Source organism: Heteronotia binoei, chromosome 4 (assembly GCF_032191835.1).
Source record: "Heteronotia binoei isolate CCM8104 ecotype False Entrance Well chromosome 4, APGP_CSIRO_Hbin_v1, whole genome shotgun sequence".
NCBI lineage: Eukaryota > Metazoa > Chordata > Lepidosauria > Squamata > Gekkonidae > Heteronotia > Heteronotia binoei.
In genome coordinates, this window is record NC_083226.1 from 178382254 (window position 1) to 178404087 (window position 21834).

At 45.4% G+C, this 21834-nt stretch overlaps 1 protein-coding gene across 16 annotated transcripts in view; it reads left to right on the forward strand.

The window, feature by feature from the left end:
* CELF4 (CUGBP Elav-like family member 4) overlaps positions 1-21834 on the forward strand; it is a 1320822-nt gene that overhangs the window by 169449 nt on the left and 1129539 nt on the right. For all 16 annotated transcript variants that reach the window (XR_009555289.1, XM_060236227.1, XM_060236234.1 and 13 more), the window contains exon 2: positions 12807-12889. Coding sequence is in view for 15 of the 16 variants with exons in the window: in XM_060236227.1 (XP_060092210.1) it covers positions 12807-12889 (83 nt within the window). In the remaining variant the exon portion in view is untranslated. The remainder of the gene's footprint in view (positions 1-12806; positions 12890-21834) is intronic.

Consider the following 21834-nt stretch of genomic DNA (forward strand, 5'->3'; position numbering starts at 1 on the left):
TGGCTGAGAAGTTGGCCTCGGGTGTGTCTATTAGCCACAAGGTATAGATGGAACTCTGATACTCTGTATTCTTGGTGGGGTTTTTTTTTTGGGGGGGGGACAGTGGGAGTGCTTCTAGTGTCCTGGCTCCACTGGTAGATCTCCTGATGGCACTTGGGGGTTTTTGGCCACTGTGTGACAGTGTGTTGGACTGAATGGGCCACTTGCCTCATCCAACATGGCTTCTCTTATGTGTACTAGGTAGACAGGCAGAGAGCTCAAGCAGTCTTTGATGTTGGGTTGCCTCAGCACTGGTATAGTTTCCCTTGGTGTAATTTGACTCCTGTGGAATGAGGTTGAGGTTGCTACGGCTTTCCTTCCTAGGGTTGCCAAGTCCAATTCAAGAAATATCTGGGGACTTTGGGGGTAGACCCAGGATATTTTGGGTGTGGAGCCAGGAGACATTGGGGGCGGAGCCAGGAACAAAGGTGTGACAAGCAGAATTGAACTCCAAGAGAGTTCTGGCCATCACATTTAAAGGGACAGCACACCTTTTTAAATGTCTTCCTTCCATAGGAAATAATGAAGGATAGAAGCACCATCTTTTGGGGTTCATAGAATTGGACCCCCAGTCCAATCGTTTTGAAACTTGGGGAATACTTTGGGGAGGGGCACTAGATATTATACTGAAAATTTGGTGCCTCTACCTCAAATAACAGCTCCCCCAGAGACCCCAAAACCTCCAGATCAATTCCCCATTATACCCTATGAGAATCGATCTCCGCATAGGGAATAATGAAGTGCTCAGCAGAAGTTTTCCTCCCCTCCCCCCCCCCCAGTTTCTGGTGACTCTGAAGCCAGGGATTGGCCTCTCTATTCACGAGTTGCTGCCAACTTCTTCCAAGTAGCACAGACACACCATCCCAAGAGGAAGCCTTTCAATCGGAGCCTGAAGCCTCCGGAGGTGGAAAGGCACATAGTCCTTTGGGGGCGGGGCTTCCCCCCGCCGGCCAGCTGACTGGGGGCGGGAAGGAGCCTGGGAAAGCAGAAGAACCCCCGCTGGGACCTCGGGATTGGCAAGCCTATTCCTTCCAGAAGGTCCCAAATTAAACCCCTGCCATCTGCAGTTAAGAGGATCAGATGATGGTCGTGGAAAGTGTCATCAAGTTGTACCTGCCTTATAGTAACTGTGTAAGGCTTCCCACTGCTTGACTGTCCAGACTCCAGGACTTCCTTTGGGCTTCTCCATCTAAATACTAATGAGGGCCAACCCTGCTTAGTTTCTGAGATCTGACAAAATTGAGCTAGCCTGGGCGACTCAGGTCAGGACAAATCCAACAGAAAACGATGGGGAATCTGTAGAAATATTAACATTAGAGTTTTACTAAGTTTACTAAGGAGCCTTTGATGTGCCTAGACAGCTTCAAGAGGGGATTGGATAAACATATGGAGCAGAGGTCCATCAGTGGCTATTAGCCATAGGGTATTGTTGGAGCTCTCTGTCTGGGGCAGTGATGCTCTGTATTCTTGGTGCTTGGGTGGGAGGGGCAACAGTGGGAGGACTTCTAACGTTCTGGCCCCACTAGTGGACCTCTTGATGACACCTGGTTTATTTGGTCACTGTGTGACATAAGAGTGTGGGACTAGATGGGCCACTGGCTCCAACATGGCTTCTCTCATGTTCTTATATGACACAGAGTGTTGGACTGGATGGGCCATTGGCCTGATCCAACATGGCTTCTCTTATGTTCTTATGTGACACAGAGCGTTGGACTGGAGGGGCCATTGGCCTGATCCAACAGGGCTTCTCTTATGTTCTTATTTGACACAGAGTGTTGGACTGGAGGGGCCATTGGCCTGATCCAACATGGCTTCTCTTCTGTTCTTATGTGACACAGAATGTTGGACTGGAGGGGCCATTGGCCTGATCCAATATGGCTTCTTTTCTGTTCTTATGTGACACAGAGTGTTGGACTGGATGAGCCACTGGCCTGATCCAACATGGCTTCTTTTCTGTTCTTATGTGACACAGAGTGTTGGACTGGATGGCCAATGGCCTGATCCAACATGGCTTCTCTTATGTTCTTATGTGACACAGAGTTTTGGACTGGATGGGCCACTGGCCTGATCCAACATGGCTTCTCTTCTGTTCTTATGTGACACAGAGTGTTGGACTGGAGGGGCCATTGGCCTGATCCAACATGGCTTCTCTTCTGTTCTTATGTGACACAGAGTGTTGGACTGGAGGGGCCAGTGGCCTGATCCAACATGGCTTCTCTTCTGTTCTTATGTGACACAGAGTGTTGGACTGGATGGTCCATTGGCGTGATCCAACATGTTCTTATGTTTTGGTATACTGCATTAGAGCAGATAGCTATAGCTGAAAAATTAACGAACCAAAGTCAGAACAATTAAAGACAAAGCCTCAGACTTCTTTGAAATGTGGCCCGATTTTAGCTCAGAGCAGGGGTGGCCAAACTTGCTTATCACAAGAGCCACATAGAAGAAACATCAGATGTTTGAGAGCCACAAGACATGAACATCAGACATCTTGACAGGAAGGAAGATAGGGGAAAGAGAGGTGGAAAGAAAGCAGCTTTAACTTTAAATGCTTTCTCCAAGCCAGCCAATGGGCGGTGGGGGCTTTGAGAGCCACCCAATATGAAGAAGATGAAGAAGATATTGGATTTATATCCCGCCCTCCACTCCGAAGAGTCTCAGAGTGGCTCACAATCTCCTTTACCTTCCTCCCCCACAACAGACACCCTGTGAGGTAGATGAAGATATTGGATTTATATCCCGCCCTCCACTCCGAAGAGTCTCAGAGCGGCTCACAATCTCCTTTACCTTCCTCTCCCCCACAACAGACATCCTGTGAGGTAGATGAAGATACTGGATTTATATCCTGCCCTCCACTCTGAAGAGTCTCAGAGTGGCTCACAATCTCCTTTACCTTCCTCCCCCACAACAGACACCTTGTGAGGTGGGTGGGGCTGGAGAGGGCTCTCACAGCAGCTGCCCTTTCAAGGACAACCTCTGCCAGAGCTATGGCTGACCCAAGGCCATGCTAGCAGGTGAAAGTGGAGGAGTGGGGAATCAAACCCGGTTCTCCCAGATAACCATTACACCAAACTGGCTCTCCACATAACCACTACACTTACCACTTAACCACTACACCAAACTGGCTCTCCACATATGAGTGAAAGAGCCACATGTGGCTCCAAAGCCACAGTTTGGCCACCCCTGGCTCAGAGCAATACTCAAAGCACGTTTAAGCCCTTCCTCAGATTGGGGGCTGGATTAAGTAAGGCTCTCTCTACACTTTAAATATATTTGTTCAAAGGCTAAAAAAATACTGAGCTCTCTACCGATGCTTCAATTGGCTTAAATTTTTTGTTTGTGGTGTTATATGTTCATTGTAGGGTTTTTTTTTTTTAAAGGAATCTTTGGGGAGGGGTGTGCTTTTTCTTTGACGCTTGTGTCTGTATATGGCCCTTATGTCTTCTTTAAAAGCAATTAAAATTATTTTCTTTTTTAAAAAAAACAACTATGGGAAAGGCCTTAACCTGCAAGTTTAACCATGATAGCAAAAAGGCTTCACTTGATGGCAGGCAGCTCCACCTGTTAATCAATGCCTCCACCTGGTAATCAGAACATATTAGCTGTCTCCTGTTAATTTGGCTTTCACCCTTTGCAGACCTGGGTATTTCTCAATGTGATGAGAAGCAGACCTTAAATCACCTTGTGGAGTAGGAAAGGAAAGGTCCCCTGTGCAAGCACCAGTCGTTCCCGACTCTGGGGTGACGTTGCTTTCACAGCGTTTTCGCGGCAGGCTTTTTACAGGGTGGTTTGCCATTGCCTTCCCCAGTCATCTATGCTTCTCCCCCCCCCCCCAGCAAACTGGGTACTCATTTTGCTCACCTCGGAAGGATGGAAGGCCGAGTCACCGAGGGACGGTGGCTCAGTGGTAGAGCATCTGCTTGGGAAGCAGGAGGTCCCAGGTTCAATCCCCGGCATCTCCAAAAAAGGGTCCAGGCAAATATGTCTGAAAAACCTCAGCTTGAGACCCTGGAGAGCCATGAATGGGGCTGTGGCTCAGTGGTAGAGCATCTGCTTGGGAAGCAGAAGGTCCCAGGTTCAATCCCCGGCATCTCAAACTAAAAAGGGTCCAGGCAAATAGGTGTGAAAAATCTCAGCTTGAGACCCTGGAGAGCCATGAATGGGGCTGTGGCTCAGTGCTGGAGCATCTGCTTGGGAAGCAGAAGGTCCCAGGTTCAATCCCTGGCATCTCCAAAAAAGGGTCCAGGCAAATAGGTGTGAAAAACCTCAGCTTGAGACCCTGGAGAGCCATGAATGGGGCTGTGGCTCAATGCTGGAGCATCTGCTTGGGAAGCAGAAGGTCCGAGGTTCAATCCCTGGCATCTCCAAAAAAGGGTCCAGGCAAATAGGTGTGAAAAACCTCAGCTTGAGACCCTGGAGAGCCATGAATGGGGCTGTGGCTCAGTGCTGGAGCATCTGCTTGGGAAGCAGAAGGTCCCAGGTTCAATCCCCGGCATCTCCAACTAAAAAGGGTCCAGGCAAATAGGTGTGAAAAGTCTCCGCTTGAGATCCTGGAGAGCCGCTGCCAGTCTGAGAAGACAATACTGACATTGATGGACCAAGGGTCTGATTCGGTATAAGGCAGCTTCATATGTTCATATGTACCTGAAAACCCAGCTTCCACCTGAGGATCGAACTCAGGTCGTGAGCAGAGCTGCAGTACTGCAGCTTTAACGCTCTGCGCCACGCGGCTCCTTTTGTGGAATAACATATAGGCGTGTGTTGGTTTTGCTACAAGAGTGTGGTTTTGCTGAAAAGCTGCAACCGATTTCTGGAGACCACGTAAGCTTTTCGACACATGGGATGGTAGGGTTGCCAAGTCTAACTAAGAAAATACCTGGGGACTTTGGGGGTGTGGCTGGGAGACTTTGGGGGTGTGGCCGAGAGACTTTCCCATTCCCTAAAATAAAGAAAATAGAAATGCAGCAGCGCAGTTCTCCTGAATACAGTCATTTCCTCATTCCCCAGGAGCTGGCTGCGTTCTCTCTCTCTCTCTCTCTCTCTCTCTCTCTCTCTCGGACTGCCAATCTAAAGGTGGGTCAGGACACCTAGAGTATCACAGTAGAAGACTGAAACCAAGCAAAAACTGGGAAATAGTTAACGAAAAAAACTCAGTGCAAAACTTCTATTACAGATGTTTAAAGGCAAAAACTTAATAACTAGTGCTTAAACACAAAAATGCACAACATCAAAAATTCATCCTAGTTACATACAAATAGCAATCATCAGTCATCTACAAATTTCCTTATCATTTCATTTATTTCAGCCCTTTTAATAGCATCAGTTTCCGACTTATAAAAACTCACAAGCTCACTGTCTATAGAACGGAAGAAAATAAATTGGCAGTGAAACTATATAAGAAGCTCCAACCGATAGGAGCTCTTTTTTACATTTTCGATCTTTCCGTCCAGGGCATTTAAGAAGACGCCTCCCTTATAGCCAGTTTTTGAGGGTAAAGCGAAATTCATCCAGTATGCAGGATGATATCAGAGATCGCGATGTCCTAGCCAGAGATTTTATGGGAAGACGGTTTCCAGAACCGGTGTTTGTGAAAGCTATGGATAGAGCAGACACAATGCAAAGATCTAGTCTGTTTGAGGCAAGGATGAAAAGAGAACAGAAGCAAATAGCATGTGCCTTTGACTATACACCTTATGCTAATGCCATTAGTAAAATCATAAATAAACATTGGCATGTTTTGAATGAAGTACCAGGGTGTGGGGTGAAACCAATTATTGGCTTCCGCAAAACTCATAGCATTAGAGATATGATTGTACATTCTGACATCAAGTGTGAAGTTCCTGCGGTATCAGGAAGAGTTACTGGAAATTTCCCTTGTGGAAGATGTTTCGGTTCATGTTCAACACGCCAAGTCGTGTACGCAATCACGTGTGGATGTGGGGGAAAAATTTATATTGGTAACAACACGAGACAGATAAGAGTGCGAATTTTGGAACACCAATCTAGGCTTCGCGTAAAAAATGTGGAGCCTCCTCTCATGAACCGTTTTATTTCTCCTCAACTCACTGAGATGAAGATGAAATTGCTGAGCAGACAGGTTAAAACGGATAAAAGGAAGTACTTCTTCACCCAAAGGGTGATTAACATGTGGAATTCACTGCCACAAGAGGTGGTGGTGGCTACAAGTATAGCCACCTTCAAGAGGGGGTTAGATAAAAATATGCAGCAGAGGTCCATCAGTGGCTATTAGCCACAGTGTGTGTGTATCCACAGAGTGTTGGACTCGATGGGCCGTTGGCCTGATCCAACATGGCTTCTCTTATGTTCTTATGTGACACAGAGTGTTGGACTGGATGGGCCACTGGCCTGATCCAGCATGGCTTCTCTTATGTGACACAGAGTGTTGGACTGGATGGGCCATTGGCCTGATCCAACATGGCTTCTCTTATGTTCTTATGAAGTTTTGTGTTCTTTATGTATATCAAGGACAACATCAGAGTCGAAGTGAGGTTCAGAAAACTTTATTGAGAGAAGAGGCATTCTGGATTTTTAAAATGAAATCAATGGAGCCAGAGGGTTTAAATTCCGTTATGGATCTTTCCTGCTACTTACAATGATCAGTTAATAGCATTGTGACATCAAGTTTTTTGAATAAGTGTAAATTGTGAATATCATAGGTAAGGGTGTTTTCCTTTTTCCGTTCCTTTCTGTTTATGTATTGTTGTTACTTTAAGAGATAAGACAGCTGCATGTGATTGACAAGAATAAAAGAGGTGGTTACGGCACGGACGAGATTTTCTCCGTGCTTGAGTGCTGCACGCAAGTGTTAGATGATTGAACTCCGTAAGTATTGCAATGGTTGATACCATTATGTTTTTAGAAGTAAGAATACTCATGGCTGTTATGTAATCTGTTACGATGTGTGCTGTTTTAGTACAGTGGGATATGCCTCTCTGAGGAAGGGTTTTTCCCCAGAAACAGAAGTAAAGGCGCGTTCCTATTAGAGGTTTCTGACATAACCACGTGAACTTCACGTTCAGAAAGTTCTCGCATGAATATTGGAAGCCAGAAATTTGGCATGACTGAAAAAGCACGTTGAAAATATAGACACTTTTCCTGTTGAATTATCGGCACACCCAGCACTTTAATTGAGAGAGCCAGTTTGGTGTAGTGGTTAAGTGTGCGGATTCTTATCTGGGAGAACCGGGTTTGATTCCTCACTCCTCCACTTGCACCTGCTGGCATGGCCTTGGGTCAGCCATAGCTCTGGCAGAGGTTGTCCTTGAAAGGGCAGCTCCCTGGAGAGCCCTCTCAGCCGCACCCACATCACAGGGTGTCTGTTGTGAGGGTGGAAGGGAAAGGAGATTGTGAGCCGCTCTGAGACTCTTCGGAGTGGAGGGCGAGATATAAATCCAATATCTTCATCTACCTCACAGGGTGTCTGTTGTGGGGGAGGAAAGGAAAGGAGATTGTGAGCCACTCTGAGACTCTTCGGAGTGGAGGGCGAGATAAAAATCCAATATCTTCATCTACCTCACAGGGTGTCTGTTGTGGGGGAGGAAGGGAAAGGAGATTGTGACTGCTCTGAGACTCAGAGTAGAGGGCAGGATATAACTACTTCTTCTTCCTCTTCTTCTTCCAAGGAATGAGGTAAAGAGAGCAGAGCTACATATAGCTGATGGGCAGTGGTTGAAAATGCAAAATGGTACAAAGTTAGAATCCAATGGCAAAGAATTGCATTCACAATCACTGCCCATCAGCTATAGCCCTCTCCAACCCCACCCACCTCACAAGGTGTCTGATGTGGGGGAGGGAGATAAAGGAGATCGTGAGCCACTCTGAGACTCTTGAGTGGAGGGTGGGATATAAATCTAATATCTTCATCTACCTCACAGGGTGTCTGTTGTGGGGGAGGAAGGAAAAGGAGATTGTGAGCCGCTCTGAGACTCTTCGGAGTGGAGGGCTGGATATAAATCCAATATCTTCATCTACCTCACAGGGTGTCTGTTGTGGGGGAGGAAGGGAAAGGAGATTGTGAGCCGCTCTGAGACTCTTCGGAGTGAGGGCGGGATATAAATCCAATATCTTCATCTACCTCACAGGGTGTCTGTTGTGGGGGAGGGAGATAAAGGAGATCGTGAGCCGCTCTGAGACTCTGAGACTCTTGAGTGAAGGGTGGAATATAAATCCAATGTCGTCGTCTTCTTCAATTCAGCTCGTTGGTACGGGCGAATTGTCGTGAGTTTTTATAAGTCGGAAATTGACGCTATTAAAAGGACTGAAATAAATGAAATAATGAAATTTGTAGATGATTGATGATTGCTACTTGTATGTAATTAGGATGAATTTTTGATATTGCGGATTTTTGCGTTGCATTTCTTTAAGCACTCGTAATTTAGTTGTTCCGTTTTTGCCTTTGAACATTTGCAATGGAAGTTTTGCATTGAGTTTTTTTTTGTTAACTTTTTTACAGTTTTTGCTGGGTTTCAGTTCCCGGGTGGGGGCAGGGGATCCCCCAGTTTGGAGGCCCTCCCGCCCGCTTCAGGGTCATCAGAAAGCAGGGGGGGAGGGAAATGCCTGCTGCATACTCCATTATTTGCTATGAAGACCCATTCCCATAGGGAATAATGGAGAATAGATCCGCGGGTATCTGGGGCTCTGGCGTGGGGGGGCTGGTTTTTTTTGAAGTAGGACCACCTCTCCTGGTAGACCCCTAGAAGAGCCTTATGCTAAGGGGATAAGAATTTACTGATGGTCCGCAGCCCAAGAGACATCTGGCTGACTTCAACCAGGGCCAGGGTTTGCTTTGACCTTGGTGGAACTCTCTGCTGAACAAGATCCATTCTTCTGTGGGACTTGTTCTATTCCTCAGGGCGGGAAAAGGCAACTAGAATTATTAAAGGGTTGGAGCACTTTCCCTATGAAGAAAGGTTGGAGGGCTTGGGGCTCTTTAGCTTCGAGAAACGTCGACTGCGGGGTGACGTGATAAGAGGTTTACAAGATTATCCGTGGGATGAAGACGGTAGAGAAGGAAGTCCTTTTCTCCCTTTCTCACAATACGCCAACTCGTGGACATTCAATGAAATTGCTGAGCAGTTGGGTTGGAACAGATAAAAGGAAGTCCTTCTTCACCCAAAGGCGATTAACACATGGTATTCACTGCCACAGGAAGTGGTGGCAGCTGCTAGCATAGACAGCTTCAAGAGGGAATTGGATAAAAATATGGAACAGAGGTCCATCAGTGGCTCTTCGCCACAGAGATTGTTGGAACTCTCTGGGGGAATGATGTTCTATATTCTTGGAGCTTGGGAGGGGCAACGGTGTGATGACCACTGATGGACCTCCTGATGGCACCTGGTTTGTTGGCCACTGTGTGACACAGAGCATTGGTCTGGATGGGCAATTGGCCTGATCCAACAGGGCTTCCCTTATGTTCGTATGTTCAGGGCATGTAAGGCAGAGGTGTTCCACAAGGCACTTGGTTAAGGACAGCGATGGTTCCTTGTATTATCTGTCACTTCTGTCCCTTTGCTTCCCTCTTCTATGAGGCAATAACACTTTCTTGGAATTATCACCATCAGATTGACCTAGGTTGCTGTTAAATGTGTTTTATGTGTCATTTTAACTTGGCCATCTTTGTAAATTTTATAACTGCTGCACACCATCCTGAGCACTGTTTTTCAGGGGAGTGTGGCTTAAATGTCGAATTTAATAAATAAAATGGCTTCCCTTCTTCCTTTACATCCAGGCAGGCAGATAGATGGGGGGGGGGGGGGAGAGAGAATGCTTTCTGGGAAAGGTAAACCTAGTTGATTTGATTTGATTTATATCCCGCCCTTCCCGCTGAAGAAGGCACAGGGCAGCTCACAACATAATAGAATAACAATAAAAACAGTTAGATGAAACATTAAAATAAACAATTTAAAACAGTTTAACCTGTTTGGTGCTAATTCCTCATGATTTAGGATGGCATTCAGTGTTCTTGGGCATCCAATTGGGTCTAATATCACGGTGGTGGTCATCATTCAGTTAAAAGTGAACTGGAGTAATATTGTCTTGCAAGCCTTCTGGAACTGGGCAAGGTCCCACAAGGCTCTGACCTTCTCAGACAGTTGGTTCCACCAGTGGAGAGCAGTGATGGAGAAGGGTCTTTCTCTAGTTCAGGGGTGGGGAAACTTTTTTTCTGCCACGGGCCATTATGTGTCAAGCATGCGGGTTCAATGACGAGTCGAAGTTGATACAAAGACTACGTTTATTGATAGACCGATACTTTGGTGTAACAGGTTCTTGAGAGTAATGCTGCCAATACGTTGATACAATACTTTTAAGGCTTACTTCAAAAGGATTCCAAGGGATGGGGTTGCGAGGTAGCATTCACACATAAACTAATCATAAATGTCTACATTCCCATAGTGTTATCAGGACTGCGTCCTTGCTTTCCCCAGATAGCTCGTACTCCCTTTCAGGAATGTATGGGAAGGTGCTGATTCCTTGGTCTCAGTTGTCACTACTTCTAATTATAAGCCGTAAAGCAAGACGGGGGGAAGGGAAGGAATAACAAACTAGCAATGTTGGATCCTCCATGATACTTCACAGACCAGGTTAGGCAGGACCCTAAAACAATCAATTATCAATGGAATTTCACCATGCTTGACAATATGGATATTTATAACATCATTTGCGGGCCATAAAAAAAATATCAACTTAAAAAACAATGCTCCGCCAAGGGAGAATGATTCAGGCCAGCAAAATTAATGCAAATGATTGTTTTCTATTTGAAGTCATGTGGGGAGAGCCTAATTTGGCACCCACACACACAGCCCACCACCCTAGGCAAATGCATCAGTCCAGGGCTTTTTTGTAGAAAAAGGCAAGCAGGAACTCAGTAGCATATTAGACCACATCCCCTAATTAGGGTTGCCAATCCACAGGTGGGGGCAGGGGATCCCCTGGTTTGGAGCCCTCCCCCCGCTTCAGGGTCATCAGAAAGCAGGGGGAGGGGAGGGAAATGTCTGCTGGGAACTCTATTATTCCCTATGGAGACTTATTCCCATAGGAAATAATGGACAATTGATCTGTGGGTATCTGGGGCTCTGGGGGGGCTGTATTTTGAGGTAGAAGCACCATATTTTCAGTATAGCATCCAGTGCCTCTCCCCAAAATACCCCCCCCCAAGTTTCAAAAATATTGGACCAGGAGGTCCAGTTCTATGAGCCCCAAAAGAAGGTGCTCCTATCCTTCATGATTTCCTATGAAAGTAAGGCATTTTAAAAGGTGTGCGGTCCCTTTAAATGTGATGGCCAGAACTCCCTTGGAGTTCAATTATGCTTGTCACCCCAATGTCTCCTGGCTCCACTCCAAAGTCTCTTGGCTCCACCCCCAAAGTCCCCAGATATTTCTTGAATTGGACTTGGCAAACCTACCCCTAATATTAGCATATTAGGCCACACCATCTGAGATAATCAAGTGCAAACTGAACTGTGGCAGTAACTTTCCCAGGCCCTGCAGCAATTCTGGCCGGCCAGCCAGGCCCCAGGGAGGCTGCCGCACAGTACATCTGGGCCCTGTGATCCCTGCCTGGCCCTGGGGAGGCTGCTGCACAGCAACAGCTGGGCCCCACGATCCTTGCTGGCCAGCCAGGCCCCAGAGAGGCTGCCACATGGCTCAGTTCGGCTCAGCAATCCCCGGGGGCCACACCAAGTGACCTCGAGGGCTACATACGGCCCTTGGGATGGAGGTTCCCCACCCCTGCTCTAGTTCTTTGCAGTCTCACCTCCCTCAGTCTGGGGATCGATAATAGATGTTGTGTTCCTGATCTAAGTACCCTCTGGGGAACATGTGCAAGAAAAACCTAGGAGAGTTCTATGAACATATGAACATATGAAGCTGCCTTATACTGAATCAGACCCTTGGTCCATCAAAGTCAGTATTGTCTTCTCAGACTGGCAGCGGCTCTCCAGGGTCTCAAGCTGAGGTTTTTTACACCTATATGCCTGGACCCTTTTTTGGAGATGCCAGGGATTGAACCTGGGAACTTCTGCTTCCCAAGCAGATGCTCTACCACTGAGCCACCGTCCCTTCTACCAATACCTGTGAGCTCACATGAAGTTGCCTTCTACTGAATTTGGCCCTTGGTCCATCAAAGTCAGTATTGTCTGCTCATACGGCCAGCAGATTGAACTTGGGACCTTCTGCATGAAAAAACAGATGTTCTGCCACTGAGCCACTAAAAAAAAAAAAAGCTCTGTTAAACCGCTGTGTACAAATGCAGTATCTCTCTGAACATCTGACGTAAAGAAATGAAGAGCAAGAGAGAAAGGTTGCAGTCACGCTCTGCTCCTGGGCTTTCCAGAAACTGTTAATTCCTGAAATTCTTTTTTTTTTTTAAATCACTGTAGTTATAATGGGATACTGGAATGGCTACTGATAAGGCTGTTGTATTTTTTAAAATACTTTATGTATAAGCAGGGCTTTTTTTGTAGCAGGGATTCCTTTCATATTAGGCCACGCCCTCCTGATGTAGCCAATCCTCCTGGAGCTTACAGTAGGCCCTATAAGAAGAGCCCTGTAAGGAATTCTAGAAGGATCTCCTTTGCATATTAGGCCACACACCCCTGATGTAGCCAATCCTCCTGGAGGATTTGCTTAAAGACTGACCGCCAGAACAGTTGGATTACTTTACGCTCCCGCCATTGGTGGATCTGAACATCTCCAGCACTTGGGCAGCTGTTGTGTTTACGAGTTCTCCTTTTTTCTTTCTATTCCAGGTTGTGCCTTCCTAACATACTGTGAAAGGGAGTCCGCTCTTAAAGCCCAGAGTGCATTGCATGAACAGAAGACGCTGCCAGGGGTGAGTCCAGAATTTTACTTTATTTTATTGTAATGTGGTTCTCTTTGTTAGCTGGCGATAAAAGCGACAGATACCTTAACTGCTTAGAAAACTCACGGTTTGCATTGGAGGAATAAGCACAAGCGTTCCTTTACTTAGCTTTCGAATAGTGGCATGTTCCCTCTCCTAATACGGCTTGATGAAATGAAAAAAAAAAAGGTGGTTGGAAGCGAACTGTGCCGGGGCCAGATCTTACTGGTGTGTTTTTTTTTTTATTAAGAGATTCAGAATTTGGATGATGGCATTAAGTGTTGGCGAAATGGAATTTCTGGGGGGGAGTGAGTGGTGTTTCTTTCGTTCTTGTTATCTAGAGATCAGCAAAACAGTGTTGGATATTGATCTCTCAAACTAGTCCCATCCTGGTGACAAAATGAATTAGGTACCATTTCTTGAGAGCTTTGAATGGTTCGGGGGGGGGGGGCGGGGCAGCGACACCAGAGGTGAAGGGTTACCTAGGGAATGTGGGAACTAGGGAAGGGATAGGAGACGGTTTCAGAAGCAAGAAGACCTGCTGTGAGTGATGCATATAAGCCAGTCGACTAAATGTTCTTTGGGTGCAGCGAGACACCAGACTGTTTGGGATGAGAGCTGTGAGCTTGTACGCAAAAAGGATAGCAACAAGGGCAATAGGCGGTGTTGTATAGCCAGAGGGGTTCTGTTGTAGTAGTAGGATGGTGGGCTGTTGGTGGTTTTGAGGGAGGGGGTGGCGGAGACGACAGCCTGGGGGCCGGTCATGGCACTGAGGCCTGACCCAGGGGGAAATGAATAAGGGCTGGCTGGAGCTGGAGAGCAATCCTGAGTTCTTCCCTCTTCTAGTAGAGGATTTTGGTGTTAAAGGGGTGCAAGTTGAAGAAATCTATGAGCAAATGCCAAGGGTCAGTGTATGTGTTCATTTTCCTCTTCAAATGGATTGAGGAGCGCAGGTCCCGACGGAAGGTCTCTACACTAGTAAATGAGACATCTGTGATTGATGATGACATTGTGGGTGGGGGAAGGAATGTTTGGTGAGGAAGGTGTGATGTTGATGTCTTGGCGCAGAGCCAAGAGATTAGATGGGAAATTTCAGAGGAAAGGTAACTAGAAATGCAAACGTATTTCTCTTGGGATGGGGAGGTAATGTATGACTTGGAGTTCCATTCCAAGGTCTCACCTGTTCTCTCTTCAAGGTTGCCAAGCCAAAAGAGAGTGAGGTCTGCCGGGTGGTCTCTCAAATTTAGAGACTCAGGGCTTGCCAAATTAATTTGTGAAGGTCTGAATCCATTGAAGCGGAGCTGGGGGAGGGGGAGACTGTGTCGGCAGCCCAATTTGAGAGCACAGAATAAATTATTTAGAGAGACATTTAGGTATTCGGTGCAGAGATTCTGAGAACTGAAAAGGTTGATCAGTTGAAAATTCCTTAGTGCAAACTCTCTCAATTGGTTTTAATGATAATTTTTAAAAAAACTGAGAAAATGATTAAGGGTAGTGATATTTGTGATTTTATTCTGTACACACCTGGAAATTTGCTCAAAATTCATTTTCTTTTTTTGGTTGCCTGTTTCTGATAAGACAATTTGAGCAAGGTATTATAGGTTCACTTTTTCCCTGGTACTTCCATGTTTCTGCACTTTCTCCACCCTAATGAAAGTTTCTCCCATCCCATCATCTCCTTTTATCCCCTGCGACTTGCTGTCAACACAACTTAACAACAGGCTTGCAAAGGAACAGTTTATCGAAGTGATATAGTTTGCATGGGACAAATACTTTTGCTCGAGTTGCCAGCTCAGAGTTGGGGAAAACCTGGAGATTTGGGGCGTGGACCTTGGGGAGGGCAGCGTTTGGGAAAGGGAAGGGCCTCAGTAGTAGTCCACCCTCCAAAGCTCCCATTTTTTTTTTCATGGGAACTGATTTTTATTGTCTGGAGGTCCATTGCAAGATCTCCAGGTCCTACCTGGAAGCTGGCAACCCAACATCTCCTTCTGATAAGTGGTGGTCCCTACCTGATTAGCTGCAACCTCTTGAGTGACAGAAGTTCATGATCGTTGTTTTGCTTACGAGAGAAAATTCTAGAAGTAGAAGGAAGAGAGAGAAAGTAGCAAAATACAGGTGGCTACCTAAGACAGATGTTGCAAATCCCAGGTTGTATGAAGTGCATCTTAGAAATCAACACATAGAATAAAGGAGCATGGTGTTCAAAGCATGCACCTGGCTTGCCTTGTGAGTCCATATTTAGACTCCCTGAAATTACCAAGTTCCTGAAGCAACTTCCTCTGAAAGTGCTCAGTTCCCAAATTTGGGCAGAGGAGGGCAGGGACTGCTGCTCTATAAAGTAATCTGTAGTGCCCATTTTCAGAAATGTTGTTTCCTTTTGGTTATTCCTCCCCTAAAGTGAATTCCGATCAACATTCCTCCCCCCCACCCCCCACCCCCCACAATGTCACGTTAAGGTGGGCTCTGAATGGGATAGATGGGGTGAAAGAACCACAGCTGGCTTTCTCCTGGGCTTCTCTTGACGTTATTATTTTTTTTTGTAAACAAACAAATCAAACTTTATTGAAATAAACAGGGGTTACAGCAAAAGGGATAGCAAAACTGAGAAGTCATATCAACGAGAAAAATAAGCCGCCGTATATCTCAGACTATCTTCATAACAGTAATACATAAGAATGAATGGGAAAGTCTGGTTTGCTTAAATAAATACAGAGGTGCAAGTAAAACATTAAAAATAAAAGAAATCACAATCGTAAGTTTATGCCAATAAAGGTCTGAATGAATGAATGAATGAATGAATGAATGAATGAATGAATGAACGAACGAACGAGAGTAAGCAATTTTGGGGACGACATTATGATTTGTCTGGTATTCCACAACGGGGTACCAAAGAGCTTGACATTTCTGCTGATAAATTGCCCAATTTGGCCTTAAGGTGTTATTTGAGATTTTGCCATACACAAAAGCTTATTTTGCCATTGTTGGATGGTCGGAGGTTCTTCATCTCTCCATTTTGTGGCTATTACCTGTCTAGCAGTAGACAACAAATATGAAATTAAAGTAAATTTGTTACCATAAAAGGAAGGCAAGTAAGCTAAAAGAACCAATTCAGGCGGGTGTGGGACTTGGACTCCAGTAATAATGAAGGTATCAGACAAAACTTGTTTCCAGAAATCCCTGATACTTGACCTTATGATGAAGTGGAGGAAGACGATCCTGTTCTTGTGTAATTGTATTTTATTTTATTTTTATAAAGGCGAAAGAGGTTGAGGGCATCATGGGTAAAGGGATGGTTGCCAAAGAGAGAAATGGACGCTGGGTATAAGAGACGTTTGCTCTGGATGGCGTGGAGGTTTTTCTTTTCCTGTACTGGAGTCCAACCAATTCTGCTGTTACCAGTGACATGCTGGGAGTAACATTTGGAGACTGGGGCGGGGGGGGAGGCTCATCTTGTGGTCTTGGCCCTAATTGAGTTGTGTCCATTTCCAAAAACTTTATCTCATTTAGGTTATTCTTCCCCTAAAGTGAATTCAGATTCAGATTATTTATTATTACATAACCAATAAAAACAATTTAAGAAGCCAATCCATTCAAATCCGATGTACAAAGTACTCAAACATTTAGGCAGTAGAATAAAAATATTCGGAAAAGGGAGCTTTGCAACATTTTAAAATATACAAAAAAAGGATAAAAACGGTCAACTTCAAAGTCCCTCCTTTACAAAATTGTCACGAATTCTCCTGGCAGCTGTCAGAAATCTGGTGCAATCATACGTAAATTGGGGATTAGAGTCTGCTAACAATATATTTCTAGTTTTGGAGCCCAAAAGGCCCAGGCATCTCTCTAGCAAAAGATGGATATACTTGGCACATGTGCTTTTGTATAGTCCACACTATAGTCCATACCAGTGCATACTGGGAGTAACATTTGACGACTGGGAAGAGCACAACTTCAGGTCTTGGCCCTAATTGAGTTGTGTCCATTTCCGGAAACTTTGTCTCATTTTGGATATTCCTCCCCTAAAGTGAATTCAGATCAACATCCCCCCCCTCATGGCACATTAAGGTGGTCTCTGAATGGGATAGATGATGTGAAGGAATCACAGTTGGCTTTCTCCTTGGCTTCTTTTGACCATATGATGGAAGAAGATGATCCTGTTCTTGTGTGATCACAACACCAGGTTAGGAAATCATCAGAGATGTGGGGTGGAGACAGGAGGGGGTGGGGCTACAGGAAGGGGAGGGACCTCAGCAAAATACAGTGCCATTTAGTCACACTTCCAAAGCTGCCATGCTCTCCAGGGGAACTGGTCCCTGTTATCAGGAGATCTGTTGTTGTTCTGGGAGATCTCTAGGCCCCACCTGGAGGTTGGGAACCATACAACCAGCTGTGGATAGGTCCCCCTTTATCTTCTCGGTGCCTACCTAGTGATGGCAACTTAGGAGCAATCTGCCACAAGGATAGAAGTTTGGTTTCTTGCCCTGATGCAAACCTGAGCTCCCTGCCCTCTGCATGGCTGCAGTTAGTTACCATCAATAACAAAGAGGTCCTCTTAAATCGAAAGGCTGTTAACTTATTTATGGGAAGCAGCCCTTGACTTTTGGTAAACGAAAGGCCGGAGCCCTTCTTTATAGCGGGCCTGCATCGGAGATTTATGGCAATCCCGAACCGTGGTTGATAACATGCCGAGGTTATACCAACTATAGTTCATCACCATAAAAGAAGCTGCATTCCTTAGGTCAGCAGGATGGGTGGGAGGGGGGGCTGTACATGCATAGGGGGCTTCTCTTCTGACACGTACATAACCCATCCTCTTGACCCGACAGCAGCTTGGTGGCAAAGGTGGAGGGGGATGGATATAATTAACAGTCCAGGAAGGAAAAAAGTGATGGGGGCGGGGGGGGGACAAAAAGAGCCATTCTTCCTTGGGTACATTCATTCGATGTCTTCCTCCTGTAAGCAATCTAACACCTCTCTTTAAGCTCATTGCTTTTTCTCAAACTCTGTATCAATTTTTGAGCATATTTATAAATGCAAGCAACTAGGAACGGTGTCTCCCTCACCCCCCAACCCACCCCCACCCACCCCCGCCTTGATTCTTGACTGCCTGTGCTTTTCTAGGGACAGATTATGCCCATATATTTTATCGTAATTATTTTCGGGATGCACTTTGCGAGATGACGGGGATGTGCTTTGCGTGTTTCCGAGTGATATGTGGGGATGTAAAGTCAGCTGGCGGAGTCAGCTGCCAGGGCTCCTGAGCTCAGGTAGATGGCAAATTAATGAGCTCAGGTAGATGGTAAATTAATGAACTCTATGAATGGGGGGGGCGGCTGGAAAAAACGGGAAAGCAAAATGATAGTTTTCTGCGAATTGATTGTCCCGCGACTAGCCGGCTCCCCTCTGTCCTCTTCTGCTAAGCGGTTTGGACAGCTCTCAAAGATGGGTGTCGGAGCAACTTCGGTGTTGTTCCGCTTCGCGTTTGCTGGCACTTGTTTATATTTTACATATAATAGAATCGCGGGGATGATGAAGTGTATTAGCCCTTTAATAATTTATAGAAATGCTTTGATGTTGCGGTAATTACATTAAAGGTCACATATCAAAGGTAATTTGGGTGAGCAGCTGTGATGGTTTCTCAAAAGCAATCAATATTGCTGTCCGTGGTGCTGGAATCACCAAGGGGCCTTCCAGATTAAAGGAAGCTTATTACGAGGCAGACATACACAGGGGAAATCAAGAACAGATTGAGGAGGTGCCTGGCTCTTGCTCCCCCACCTACAATTAACACCGTTCCCCCTTAATCTGTGCTAATCCTTCATATGGGGGACAACCACTGGCATTTTCAGACAAATTAGGCAGCCGTTGGGTTGATGGGGGAGGGAGGGGAGGGCAGGCGGAAGAGAAAGTGCACAAGGGGAAGGCAAGGGAAAGGCCCGTCCTCGGTAGGGAGTTTGGTGCGTGCTTTGTGCGAGGATTCGAGTAAATATGCAGTGATTTAAAAAAAAACAAACTCTGCCATGTCAGAAATTCAACCCTCTGATCGAAGAGGGAATGCAAATGCGATCTAGACCATGACGGTGGCAGAGACGTGAGAAAAATGTTCCTATGGAGGTGGTTCAATATTTACCATCCCCTCCCCTTTTCCCCATTGCAAATTGGCTCCCACAGGAAATGAAATCAGGGGGAAATATAATTATGGGGGGTTTTTTTCTTAAGTATAAGTCATTCTGATGCTAAATCACAACTAGGCCAACTATTGCTTCCCCTCCCCCCTTCTCTTTCTGAGGTTAATGTTAGAGGATAATGTTGTGAAATGTAATTACACTATCAAGATCAGCTTTTATTTATGATCCAAATAAACTGAGCTCATGTCTAATAAGCACGGTGGTATATCCCCCCCCCCTCCTCGTTTTCTTTGTGACTAAGAGGGAGCAGTTCACATGCAGCAGAGGGGGCTGCCTCTTTGCATTACCTCACCAGATCGTTGCAAAGACCCCAAAGGAGAAACGAGGGAAGCAAAGGAGTTAGCAGACTGTTAACTTCAGCAGTTTAGGTGCTTTTCTCCAGATGTCGGGATCCATTAAAATCCATGCCTCGGAGAGGACATGGTAGAAATGTTGTCTTTACCGTTGCATTTGATTTCTTGGCAAGTTATGAAAATTGGGCTTTTGCTTTGCGAGTGTAACGATATCCTTTACACTCTGATCTTGTCAATAGGCATAGAGAGTGGTAAGGCAGGAGAATTTTGCAAGTGTCACTGAAACGAGAGCTGAGCCGAAAGGGGAGCGAAGCCGCGGCCGTCGCTTTCGTTTTTGCTTCCCCCTTTGCGGTGTTGTCAAAATCCACACTTCTGTTTCACCTTCCTTTCAGCTGGCCAATTGAACCAAATCTGTATTTCATTCACAACACCGGAAGGAAGCAGGCACAAGTCCATCAAAGGACTCCTTTATTATTATTAACTTTCATGTTCAATGAAACATGAAAGTTCATAATAATATCTTTATTATTACTCGCAAGCAAAAGCCCCTTCATTAAGCATGCATGTGTTGAGATGCAAAATAAAGTTTAGAAAAAAGGAGCTAAGACCTGAAAGAGACTTTTCTTGCTTCCCTCAAAACATTCTGTTTTGCCGTAGCAGAAACTTTCATTTGCACCTTGAAATTTCGTTTTAGGTGAAATTTGGTGGCATCTGTAGCGCTTGATTGTATTTATTTCACCTCTGTCATCTATCCTACTGGAATCCCACTAGGACATTGAATACTGGTGATAGGCCAATCACTCCCGCACCACAGCATGATCCGAGTGTGTCCAAGGCAGACAACAGTGTCCCAACATAGCTGAGATCTTGCTAGGTTTTTTTTTTTTAATTGTTCAGTGTATGTCTTGAGTCTCTTCATCACTAGCTAATTCCCATGGAGATCCTGATGGATCTGCTTGTAGGATGGTTTACTCAACTGGTTGTCCTGGATTTGCAACCATCGATCCTCACTGTAGTCTCTGACTAGTTGAAATGGTGCTATGCCCTGTGGCTGGTGGACAACCACAAGCGAGATGGAGGGATCTCAATTCGTATTAATAACAAGGATGCAGTTCTCTTTGATGACGTCAGGCAATTAGGACAGAATGGCTCATTTGAGAGCTCTAGGTTGGATGATGACAGTATCCTATAGCTTTAAGGCTTATTGGAACTGCTATAAGGATTGTGTAACTCTTGCATACAGGTGTAAGCATGTGAGTATCATGCGAATGCCATTAGCCAATGAACAATGTGATTGGTTAAGGGAGATATAAAAGCAGTAGCCCAATGTCTATCTGGGGTGGAGTTGATCAGACGGATAGAGCGTGGCGTGCTGTTGGACCGTTGGATTGATAAAGGATTGATGATAAAGGACTGTGACTTGACTATTCTATTTGGGCTGTGTATCTGTACCTTTGCCTGGCCGGACTGATTGTAAGTGAATGATTCTTGGGCTGTGACTTGACTATGATATATGCCTAACCCCAATACAACTTTGTTGAACCGGCTGTCTTTGTGAGTGTCTTCATTAGAGCAACAACTGAGACTGGTCTGACCAGAGTGGCTTCCACTACTACTACTCTGTCAGATGACATCCTGACTCTATAATTCCATTTTGGTCTCTGCATTGGCTTTACTGGCTATCAGTAAGGGTGGATAAAGAAAACACAAATACACACATTTTTTTAGAGATTTAATAGCTATTTGTAGCACAATGCTGGTTCAAGGTACAGTAGAAGACAGAAACAGGATACAGGCTGACCTTGACAGGCTGGAAAACTGGGCTAAAACCAATAAAATAAATTTTAACAGGAATAAATGTAAAGTTCTGCATTTAGGTAAGGAAAAAAATCCAATGCATGGTTATAGGATGGGGGGAGACTTTTCTTAGCAGTAGTATGTCCGAAAAGGATCTAGGGGTCTTAGTGGATCATATGCTGAACATGAGTCAACCGTGTGATGCGGTGCCTAAAAAGGCAAATGCAATTTTGGGCTGTATCAATAGAAGTATAGGGTCCAGATCAGTGAAGTGATGGTATCGCTTTACTCTGCTCTGGTAAGACCTCACCAGGAGTATTGTGTTCAGTTTTGGGCACCACATTTAAAGAAGGATATAGACAAGCTGGAACGGGTCCAGAGGAGGGCGACGAAGATGATGTGGGGTCTGGAGACCAAGTCCTATGAAGAAAGGTTGAAAGATCAGGGCATGTTTAGCCTGGAGAGGAGGCGGCTGAGAGGTGATATGATCACCATCAAGTACTTGAAGGGCTGTCCTATAGAGGATGGTGTGGAGTTGTTTTTTGTGGCCCCAGAAGGAAGAACCAGAACCAATGGGTTGAAATTAAATCCAAAGAGTTTCCAGTTCAACATTAAGAACTTCCTGACGGTTAGAGCGGTTCCTCAGTGGAACAGGCTT